The sequence below is a fragment of the Corylus avellana genome, chromosome ca11 (genome assembly GCF_901000735.1).
Source record: "Corylus avellana chromosome ca11, CavTom2PMs-1.0".
NCBI classification, from domain to species: Eukaryota; Viridiplantae; Streptophyta; class Magnoliopsida; order Fagales; family Betulaceae; genus Corylus; species Corylus avellana.
Genome location: NC_081551.1, coordinates 21,166,698 through 21,178,456, shown reverse-complemented (window position 1 = coordinate 21,178,456; position 11,759 = coordinate 21,166,698). Strand labels below are relative to the sequence as shown.

At 34.9% G+C, this 11,759-nt stretch overlaps 2 protein-coding genes across 2 annotated transcripts; both read left to right on the top strand.

Moving 5' to 3' along the window:
* The first annotated feature begins 1,201 nt into the window (after positions 1-1,201).
* Positions 1,202-8,800, top strand: LOC132165612 (diacylglycerol O-acyltransferase 1). The gene is made up of 16 exons (XM_059576246.1): positions 1,202-1,836; positions 2,194-2,274; positions 2,393-2,466; positions 2,588-2,663; positions 2,960-3,027; positions 3,326-3,449; positions 3,926-4,024; positions 5,074-5,175; positions 5,281-5,417; positions 5,537-5,618; positions 5,743-5,763; positions 6,211-6,273; positions 6,854-6,901; positions 7,911-7,973; positions 8,179-8,232; positions 8,374-8,800. The coding sequence occupies exons 1-16, from the start codon at positions 1,414-1,416 to the stop codon at positions 8,476-8,478; spliced, it is 1,620 nt and encodes a 539-aa protein (XP_059432229.1). The 5' UTR covers positions 1,202-1,413; the 3' UTR covers positions 8,479-8,800.
* Positions 8,801-10,794: 1,994 nt separating this feature from the next.
* Positions 10,795-11,570, top strand: LOC132166324 (uncharacterized). Its single transcript, XM_059577126.1, has one exon. The coding sequence runs from the start codon at positions 10,970-10,972 to the stop codon at positions 11,339-11,341; it is 372 nt and encodes a 123-aa protein (XP_059433109.1). The 5' UTR covers positions 10,795-10,969; the 3' UTR covers positions 11,342-11,570.
* Positions 11,571-11,759: the final 189 nt, after the last annotated feature.

Below are 11,759 nucleotides of genomic sequence, written 5' to 3'. Positions count from 1 at the left end.
TTGGTGCGTACCATGAAATTTAATTTATTATTCCATGCCGGTCAATCCCAATCTCGTTTCTTTGCTGCTCTCGTGCTTTAAATGAAAGCTTCCGCTGGACCCCCTTCAAGTTCCGTAAAATGGTCGAATTTGTATCTTCCTCATGACGGCTTTGTTTCCCCATTTCCTGCACATCATGCCTTCCTTATTAAGGAAGTTTGGTACTGCAATTTCCAAGATTGTAAGTGCAATGATAAATCAAATCATTCAATATCTACTGTTTGAAATTATCTCTTTAAAAAACTACGATTTGAAAAATGTTAAAAAATTTGTATTTTCAAATCCTAAGTAAATTTGTAAAGTTACCTTTCAACTGAGCCCTTAGAAAATGATAAAATACGAACAATTGTTTATCAAATTGGATCGACGGTTTTTTTTTTTTTTTTTTCTTTCAATTTAGACTATTAATTTAACATGAGTTCAAATTACATATAATTCTCAAATATATTTTTAATAGAGCATATAATTTTATGAGAATTACATATATTTTGAACACGTGTTAATTTAATAAATTTAATTTAAGGAAATTCTTCCATCTAATTTTTGTGAAAAACTTCATCCATAAAGTATAATATGATATTATACATTCGTCTAATTCCGTTCGATTTAACAGACAATTTTTTCTAGTTGGTTTGGTTTGTAACAAATCTTAATGTGCAAGGGGGTAAATTGTTAAAATTGAAAGTGAAAAGATTAGATTGACACCTACATCAAGGCAAGGATGATGTTTGTTATTTTCCCTACTATTTTAAATTAAAAAATCTCCTAAATTTATTACTTTTCACTTTATTGTACAAGACTATTTAACCTACCTAATATAATAATTTATAAAATTCTATCAGCATACTTTTGCATCTATTAGGCGTAGATGATGACTATGTTAAAATTGTATTCTTCTTTCTTTTTAAAGAAGAATATTATCCGAACACAAAATATCTACACGAAAATTAAAAAAAAGAAAATAAAATCAAAACACCCTAGCAAGCAACTACCAACACGTTCGACGCCAACCGCAAGAAAACACTGCCCCACCGCTCTTTCTCTCGGTTTCTCTCGCTCTCATTCATTATTATTATTATTTTGCGTTTAATATGTAAATTAATAATATTTAAAGAAAGAATTGCCAATAGATAGACGGTCCCACAGGCTCATCGCCACTTGACGAAATTTCGTGCATTTTGCCATTCTGAGTCATTATTATAATCTCTCTTCATGTTCCCTGTTTGCATGAACTCTTTATCTCTCTCGCTTTCACTGTGTCGCTCTGTCAGTGCAATTGGCTTACCATAATTCTCTCTCTGCAATTCGCTCTCTTTGTCTGTTTAGTTTTGTTTACCTTATCAGTAAGCGTGCAATACGATACGGTTTCCGGCAATGGCGATTTCCGGTACGGCTGAAAGCACAGGCACCACAGGCACCACCGCCACCATGCCTCACGGCGGTTCGGATCTTCGAAGACGACATAACGCCACCGCAACCACGGAAGTGTCTGATTCAAATTCTAAAACGACGGATCCGGATTCCGATAACTCGGTGAGAGAATCTGTCAGAGTCAGAGATTCGAGCAGCGACGAGTCCCTGGCCCGGAAGAGCTGCGAGGACGACGGGAGTAGGAGCGAGGTTGTAATTGAATCGGCGAATCCTGTGACTAATGGAAACCACGGCGGTGAGAAGATTGCGAACGGTGAGGATCGGAGAACGGATTTCGCGGCGGTGAAGCTCGGGTATCGGCCATCAGTTCCGGCTCACCGTAGAATAAAGGAGAGTCCTCTTAGCTCCGACGCAATCTTCAGACAGGTAGGTCCCGCTGCTTTAGCCGTTTTTTTTCTTTTCTAATTTGTTAACTTTTTTGACGCATATATTGCTGGTCAGATATTAGAATGCCTTCTTGAAAGTTCGGAACTTGTTCAAAAATTTTAACTTTTGGAGAAACAGCTAGTTTTTTTTTTTAATTTTTATTTTTTATCGAATTTCGGTCCACAATTAGTATTGGTTGAATGATGAGTATGAAAATGAAATCCCTTTGTTAGTTGGAAATGGATGTTTATTGCAAAAGAAAAAAAATTAGTGACGTTGCCTTTTACGGGGTTGTTAACCGATAAGTGTTATGAATATTGTGCAATTCGACCCTAATTATTTATAAATTTTATGCAGAGCCATGGAGGTCTCTTTAATCTCTGTATAGTAGTGCTTGTTGCTGTGAACAGCAGACTAATCATTGAGAATCTTATGAAGGTATGTGTGCTTCCGTCTTTAGGTAACTTTAGTTGGATGGTGATCACATCTGTTTACTTGTGCATCATCATGCCCCTATCAGTTATTTTTACTTGCTGATTCCTTAATTTTATTGCAGTATGGTTGGTTAATTAAGACTGGTTTTTGGTTTAGTTCGAGATCATTGAGAGATTGGCCCCTTCTTATGTGTTGGTAATGATTCCTTAACTTTTGCTTGTATTTGCTATAGGATGAACTACTTATTGCATATTTCGTTTGGGTTTTATATGTCCAATGAGCATCTGATTGTTTATTCTCCTTATATTGCTTTCAGTCTTACACTCCCGATATTTCCAGCTGCTGCCTTCGTAGTGGAAAAATTAGTACAGTGGAAGTATATATCTGAACCTGTAAGTGATTCAAGTTTAATTAATGCAAATCAACAGCTTTTCTTACTTTACATGAAAATGACTTGGAGCGATGGAAATTTTCTTGTCATTTGGATACTTGAGGTTACTTCTTGTATATTGTAAGTTGCAGTGTAGGAGTATGCAAAACCCTTCAAGAGAATAACATGCTATGTTAACATGCTGCGCAACTAAAAAGCGAAATTTCGATTACTTAAAAAAAAAAAAAAAAAAAATGAATAACATGCTATGTTGAGGTACTGGTATCCTCAAAATTAACTTCTACTTTAATGCTACAGGTTGTTCTTTTACTTCATTTTATCATTACCACGGCAGCACTTTTGTATCCAGTTTTTGTTATTCTAAGGTAAGTTTTAACCTTTATTTATTTTTCATTTAGACTTTTATTCAATTTTAAACATGATTTAGTTTTTGGTGTTTTTGTTAGACTATTAATAGTCATTTGGGAAGCATAACCTTTTATTGGTGTGAACAATGCCAAAGAATTATGCTTGTATTGTATGAATGGATGCTCAAGTTTTTCGCTACATAGAATTAATGTTTATATAAGGAAAATTGCACATGTAGGAACTTTTCCTTGGTCATTCCATTGACAAGGATATTGTGGAAATTTCTTAATTGATTTATGACTTTAAACTGTGCAGGTGCGATTCTGTAGTTTTATCAGGTGTCACCTTGATGCTATTTGCTTGCATTGTATGGTTAAAATTGGTGTCTTATACGCATACAAACTATGATATGAGAGCGCTGGCAAAATCGATTGATAAGGTAAAGGAAATTCCCTTGAAAAGTCCATAGATGATTAGTGTAGATTGAAGTTTCCTGCTAAACAAAATATGCAAGTATTGAAGAAAGGAAGATAGAAAGTGTTTTGATGTTTATGCTTAGACGAAATTCGGTAGGTTTCTTTGATGAAACTTAGTAGTTACGAAGATGAAATTACATGCTAAATATATCTTGGTAGTAAGTTGGTTATTTAGAAAAATAGACCATGCAAGTATTAGCACAGTAATCCTTGGTTCCCTTTATTTTATTTCTTCACCATCACAACATTTTTTTGGGATAAGTCACCATCACAACTTTTTCAAAACTCGTTATGTATGTGCTTTATTAGAATAAAAAACCAGTTGGTATTCCTCTCTCTTCCTTTCTTCTGCAATGGATATTTAATCTCCTGAAGATGTAGGGGTGATGAACGAAGGTTTGTTTTCTATTTATTCACTGTGTCCCTGCTTTGGTGCTAGGGGGATGTCCTGCCCAATTCTCTGAATACCGATTATCCTTACAGTGTTAGCTTCAAGAGTTTGGCTTACTTCATGGTTGCTCCAACCTTATGTTACCAGGTAATTGCACTTCAAGTGTTGTAGTTATTATAGTATACCGATACTCAGGTTGAGCCATCTTTGTACAGCTATTTCATGATATTTACTTCCTTTCTGACTTTTTGGAGTATTTGTTACATGTACAAGGCATTTTTGTGTTCTTCATGCACAACAATGGTGTCTTGTGATATATCTCTGAATGGGTTTATCAATTGACTCTCCATTCAGAAATTTTGTGAGACATCCCCATTATAAAGTATGGAGAAATCCTTATACAATGCGAGTTATATGGTGTCTGGATGTTGTTTAGGTGTGTGCATATCTTGCATTGTTTGAAATGTTATTTAGCTGGTCTTATATATTACAAATCCTACAACTCATGCACTATATTCTATCTTTCCAAGATGAGATCATCAAATGATCGAATCATGACAAAAATATCTAATTAAAGTTGAATTGTCATATGAACATTTATAAGTTTGTTTTATATAATATATCTGGTGTTTGGTTAACTAGATACCTTGACTGAAATCTAAACCAATTTAAATTGGTTATCATACTTTTGAACCTAGAGCAACCAACACAGGTGTGTCTGTTTGTTGGTTTGTGTCAGTCCTCAGGTTTAACTGGTCCAGACTGCACCTGTTGTGAGCATACCGTTTTAATTGGAGCCATGTTTCAATATGTTGTAGTTTGTCGAAAATTGTATCTCTGTGGTGGTATTCTCAGTCACTTTCTTTTTGTTAGCTATTATGCTGGTTATTCTTTCCTGTCTGCTGCCTTCCTAATCCTTTTATACTAGTAAGTGCTCGTCTGAAGTTTATCTTCACATAATATCATATCATCAGCTTCGACTTATCAAAAAAAAAAAAAAAAAGTGTTTACAGTATTGCACCTTCTTAACTCGGTATACGGAAGTGATTTCTCCATAAAACCTGTTTCTGTATTTGCATTTCTGTAAAACTCACTTGAGTCAAATCGTGTAATTTCTATGTTTGCTGAATGTATGAAGTTCTTATCATTTAGTAGCGGCATTCTTTGACCTTCATATTGATGTATTATCATTATAGACAAGCTATCCTCGTACGGCATGCATTCGAAAGAGTTGGGTGGTTCGTCAACTAGTGAAGTTGATAATATTTACAGGAGTTATGGGATTCATAATAGAACAAGTAAGTAGCTGTTACTAATTTGAAACTAGAACTCTTTGCTCTTTCTTTTCTTTGGAAAAATTGCTTGAGATATTCTGACATGACTTTGTTGGTACAATCCTGCAGTATATTAATCCTATTGTCAAGAATTCCCAACATCCCTTGAAAGGGAACCTTCTATATGCCATTGAGAGGGTTTTGAAGCTTTCAGTTCCGAATTTATATGTGTGGCTTTGCATGTTCTACTGCTTTTTTCACCTCTGGTGTGTCAACTCTTCTTTATTTCATGAAGGCATATATTTCATTATAAGCTTTTGATTTCTGAGGAGGATCTTATTATTTTTGAGATAATCTTATGCTTTGGTGAAGCCTGCATTTTTAGGTTAAATATACTGGCTGAACTTCTTCGATTTGGTGATCGTGAGTTTTACAAAGATTGGTGGAATGCAAAGACAGTTGAAGAGGTAGGTCTTATATCTTGCAATATGTGTTACTTAGGTTTTGTATTTCAACAAGCGTATGCTGAAGAGAACTTATAATCTATTTGCGTTTCTTGCATGAATCTCACGGTTCTGTGCCTACCATCAGTATTGGAGATTGTGGAATATGGTAAGCTTCTTTTCTCAAAATTCAGTTTTTGTGGAACTAGTTAGGTATGTAGTTTATCATTGTCACTTAATTCTCTTTTTAGCTCTTCTTTCTGTTCTAGAACGTCCATCCCCATAGGTTGCAAATTCCAAGTTATATATTCAGTACTTATGATGTTCTTATGTTGAATTTATGAATTTATATACATATGAAAATGAGCTAGTTCTTGAATGTCTAATTCTTTAATCTCTTGTAGTCTAAGATTTTGAATATGTGAAAATGTTGAACCGTCAGTTTAGTATGTTCATGAAAGGAACTATTTGAAAAGTTCTAAGTGGTTTTGTGGTTTTTGAAAAATGCTGTTTTGTAACTTTTTGCCTGAGGTTGTGATACTGGTTTCATGATGTACAAACATGCTAAAGAAAAGCAAGTAAAGTATATTACTGATCAGATTCATTTTCATTTCAGCCTGTTCATAAGTGGATGGTTCGTCATATCTACTTTCCATGCCTGCGAAATGGGATACCAAGGGTAATTGACCAATCTCACCTTATATTGTAAGCACTGCTTGATGAATGCATCTTGGCATGAAAGATCTTTTTACTACATTGTTGGGTTAATCTATGTCGTCTCTGTAATTTTTTTCATTGTCATTATCTGTCAGGAAATTTTTTGTTCTCTTAGGAGAAAAGTGCATGATAGTAGATCTGTTATCTATTCCTCCCAGTTTCCTAGTCATTTTTCCAAGGCAATTCATAGATACATCCTTTAATATATGTACTAACCTCCCTTGTTGATCTTTGTTTTTCAACATTAACATCCCTTTGAATTTCACGTGATTAAACTAGGTTAAGACATCATACAACTGTACAGACACGTTAAAACTCAAAAAGAATGTATATATACCAACCTCTGTTCTTCTAAGCTTCAATAAAGTAATGACCTTGTAATGGTGATCATGACAATTTTTGCATTCATTTATATTGTTATAATTATAACTAAAACTTTTGTAACTTGCCCCAGCATTAATTTAATGCTCTTGGTCCCACCTGTTTATACTTCATAATCTTGAACTAATTTGTCTTTATTTAATTATTTGTTTCTGATTTAGGGAGTTGCCATTCTAATTGCCTTCTTTGTGTCTGCCATATTCCATGAGGTGCGTTGCTTCTCTTTTTATTTTATTTTTTGTTTCCAGTTGTATTTCAAATAACAAGTCTATCTTTCAGCCCTTTGTGGTACCAGAAGCAGATTGCAATAGGCTATTTATTATTTGTACATGGTAGCAATTGGCATCTAGTATATGCAATAGATAATAATGGTCTTGCTCCCATCTTTTTATTTTTTATTTTTGGGGCACGGTTACTAAAGTTATTCCTTGCGTAAAATATGTATAATATTTTATTTGTTGTGCTTCATCTTTGGAAAGAGAGGGAAGTTGCAACTATACAGTGTATACACAGTATAGTGACTCGTTGACTAGGCATGGTTTTGAGATATGTCGTACGGTAAAATCATCACAAATCATAGTAGGAATTTAGGAACCAAACCAAGAGCTAGCTATTTTCACCCAGGAAAAGATCTGTAATCAGAAATTTGGCTTTTATGTCAAATTTCTGACATCTGGCAATAACACAAATGCTGATATCAACCTATCAACCTCAGCTTGAAGGGCAAAGTTGTCCTATTTTTCTTGCTTAATTGTCAGGTTTCTGCGGTTAAGCAGACATGTTTTGAGAAGGAAAGAAGAGAAAATTTGTAAAAATAGTGGGGCATTGAGTAAGTGAGAAGGGTAGGACAATGTTGCATTGCCACAATATGACCACGCACATTTAGAAATGAAAGTAACCAAACTTTTGAAGTTAGAACTTCCATCATGGTGATCTGCTGCAGGAATCACCACTGCGATGTCATTTGACTCTGATTTTCGCTGTAGGTTTTATTACCCCATTCATGTGGTCACGCACTTTCTATTCGTGGTCAAAGAAGCTTGTCAAAAATAAATTACTCGCAATTTATATATATATATTTTTTATGAAATAGTAGTTTATGCTGTTGTCTACACCCCAATCTGAATCTCCAAATGATTTACTTGATTAATTATTGCAGTGCTTCAATCACATCAATTTACTTTTATGGGAACTTAATCTTGTTTAATTTATCTGCAGCTCTGCATAGCTGTTCCATGCCACATATTCAAGTTGTGGGCTTTTATTGGAATTATGTGTCAGGTAAAAATATTAAAGTCATTGGCCTTTCTGATCGAAGATGGTACATCCAAATAGGAACTGCCATAAAACAAAAACAAAAAAAGAAAAAAGATATTAATTTCAATTTTCATAGACTTAGACATGTGCCATTATAGCAAGAATTGTTTCTGGAAATGAGATTAATGATAATTGTTGCTCTTTGTGTTCTTTGTTTTTTCTTTAATAGGTTCCCTTGGTTCTGATTACCAATTACCTGCAAAATAAGTTCAGAAACTCTATGGTATGTAGTTTTTAGGAATAATAATTTTATTCAACCTTATTTTAGCCCATCCATTTTTTCAACACCCAATTTCTTATGCCAAACTTTATTTTTTAATTCACTTGATTTTTTTTTATTTTTTTTTCTTTTCTTTTATGCCAGGTGGGAAACATGATCTTCTGGTTCTTTTTCTGTATTCTTGGTCAACCCATGTGTGTGCTTCTATACTACCATGACTTGATGAACCGTAAAGGGAAGACTGAATAAACTATCATTCCCCTGTTGTCTCTCGGTGTACGGGTAAGATTACTGCCACATGGCATCCTGCTGATCTGGGTTGAGTTTTATTTCATTGCCATTTGTAATGCCCACTTCAGTTGGGGGAGGAGGGGGGGAGGGTGTGATTTCATCATGAGCTATATACATTTCTTGTGATTCCTACTGGTCTAGGAGCAATTTTGAGAGTTAATGCAATAGCAATGAGTTGTGCCACAGTTGTAGTAATGGTTTATTATGTTGTTCAATTATTAATGCCAAAATTGTAAATGATACAGATTCAAAATAGTCTTGGGTTTCTGCCTTTTCTCTATTGCTCTTCCTCAGAAACGTATAACCTGCAAACTTGGATAATTGGAATTCTGAATTGAAGATGAAATGTATTCAATATATCATCTCTTTCATAAAGGGCAACAAATAAGCTATCTGCTAGAAAGTTATTCAAAGATTTCTTCCCAAGTGACATTTTATGAATTTTTTTTTTTGAGAAAGTACACTTCTCCCTTGAACTGACACTCAATTTGCCACCCTCTCAAATTACCAAGCACTTTCAATTTGTCTCCTCTCCGTTACGGAAAATGAATTGCATGATTCAAATTGTGCATTGCATTTAAAGTTTATATATATATATATATATATATATATATACACGGATTACTGTAGAAGGTGACTCATGGCCTAGCCGTGGGGAACAAGATCCTTTTTGTTTTTGCCTTTTTACTTTTTGATGGGACAAAAATATTCTTCTACTATAACTAATTAGATATTATTCAGTTCAAATGAAATGGAGAAGATCCTAATTCTAGCCGTATGTCTATGTGGAAGGAGACCTAAGACTTAGTCGTGGGTCTAAATGGCTAAAGATCCACGGCCATGGATCTCCAGCTTGATTGTGGGTCTCTACGGAAGGAGACCCAACGTTAGAAGAGGCTGTGCATTTTTTTTAATCTTTTTAATGTATGGATAAATTTATATTTTCACATAAATGATAGGGGGTGTAATATCTATTTTTATTTTTTTATCACGCAATGAATTTTTTTTATTAAGGTCAACAGAAATTGGGCAAACTGAAAATGTTAAGTAGTAGGTCGATTGTCACTTTCTAATTACAGGTAGTGATTGCAAATGATGGGTCAGTTGGAGGAATGCGTGCCTCATGAATCATCCCTACTCTCTTTTGACCTAAAATTGTTAACACAATCTAGAGCCTCGCTATTTTGACCCGAATTTGAGGTTACCATAAATAAAATTAGTCAAAGCTTATCAACTATGCCAATATTGAGTAAAAACTTTTTAATATAATTAGTGGGAATCGGATTTCGCTCAATTTCTTGGTCATTATGAAGGGTGCATTATCATTGTAGTTGCCTTTATCAAAGTCGATGCGAGTTGCACGCCAAGGAGCCTCAAACTTTTTGACTTCAATATGCTTTGGGCTCCATAATTTATTTATGCAATAATGCAAGCTCGTTGTACGAGAAAAGCTTTTTCGCATTCATACTAAGGAATATATATTTTTCGCATTCATACTAAGGAATATATATATATATATATATATATTAACAAAAATTTAAAACATAAAACACTCAGCACTATTTGCAGTCTCACCAAAACTATTTTTTAGGTTATTTTGGTGGGTCAATTTGGTGAAAAATCCTTAAAACTTTCATTTTCAGCCTTACCAATTTGACCCAAAATTCACTCGCCAAATGAATAAACAAACTTTTTTAAAAATATATTCAAATAGAATAGTGAAAGTGAATTATTAAAATAGATAGGTTGTAGGGAATGTTCTAAAAAAAATGAATAGTTAAAATAGAGAAAAATATATTTTAGTTATTTTGGTGAATAAAATTTAGTGATGCTGCTAATAATACTCTCACAAAATAGTTTAAAACATTTTTTTCAAAAAATAAAAATAAAAAACACCCTCAAACAAACTCATTATTTTCAAAATCATTAATTAACAATTTAAAACATAAACATAATTTTCAAATATAAAGCGCTTTTCACATTTTTTTTTTTCAAATTAAAACAAATAGTATCTATTTTAGGTGGGTTTTCCAACATGGTAATCAAACCTGGGGCACAAATACAATTCATTCCTATTGCAAAACGACAAATCTTCCAAAAAAGAGAGAGAGAGAGAGAGATAGCAAGGACAAGGAGAGAGGGCAGGTTAATTGCTCACGTGACATGTATTACGTGGTTGAATTTCAGTGGTCGATCCATGTGAAAGGGTTGTAGAATCATCCACAGAGAATAAAAACCCCCGTCCTTGATATCCCCCTTATAGCTATCTATCACCACCACCGACGCTGACGCGGTGATCACACCGTTCTAGTTAGTAGCGCCCCATGGTCCAAACTCCCATTACCTTAAAGATAGAGAGTTGAGTTTTCCTTTCAAGATTGATTACTAGAGAGAGAGAGAGAGAGAGAGAGAGAGGAGATCCATCAAGTGGGGCCCGGGCCGGCTGACGATGGAAGATTTCAGATCCAAATCGTGGGGTGATGGAAGGATGGAGATGGAGAGGTATGGTGATCATGGCGGGATGGGACCTACCACATCTGGGATCAGTGGTATGCAAGATCTCAGGTGCTACAGCGCTTCCTATGCAACCTCGGCACACCCGAGCCAAACCCAGGTGGGAAATGATGCAAAGTTCAAGAAGGGGAAGTCGGCAAATGGGTCTGCTTCTAAGAGCTGGAGCTTCAATGACCCGGAGATGCAGAGGAAGAAGAGGGTGGCAAGCTATAAGGTGTACACGGTGGAAGGGAAGGTCAAAGGGTCTCTGAGGAAGACTTTCAGGTGGCTTAAGGACAGGTACTCCAGAATGGTGCATGGGTTGTAGTAACTTCTTGCTGTGTTTTTAGCTTCTTCAATTCACCTTCTCTACTGCGTTCAACTACTATTCGAGCTATCTGAGTGGTTTGTTTATTTATTTATGGACTGAAAATATTAGAATTTTCCCAACAAAAATTGTTGATGAATAATTGTTGCAATGCATTGTATATTACTATATATTAGTTAGGGTACGGTTTAGAAATGATTGATTCTAACGAAGCCTTTTCATTTTTCAATGATTTTTGTGTTGGGTTTGTAATGTTGGGGATGATATGATCGGATAGAAGCTCTATTGGGGAGGGGATGCATTGCCTCCTGAATTCCTTTGCTCTATATCACCGTTTGAATTAGCGGTTTTAAATCCCAAGAGATAGCTCAATCGGCTAGGACCACGCCTAATGAAGCGGAGGTCACTAGTTGAAATC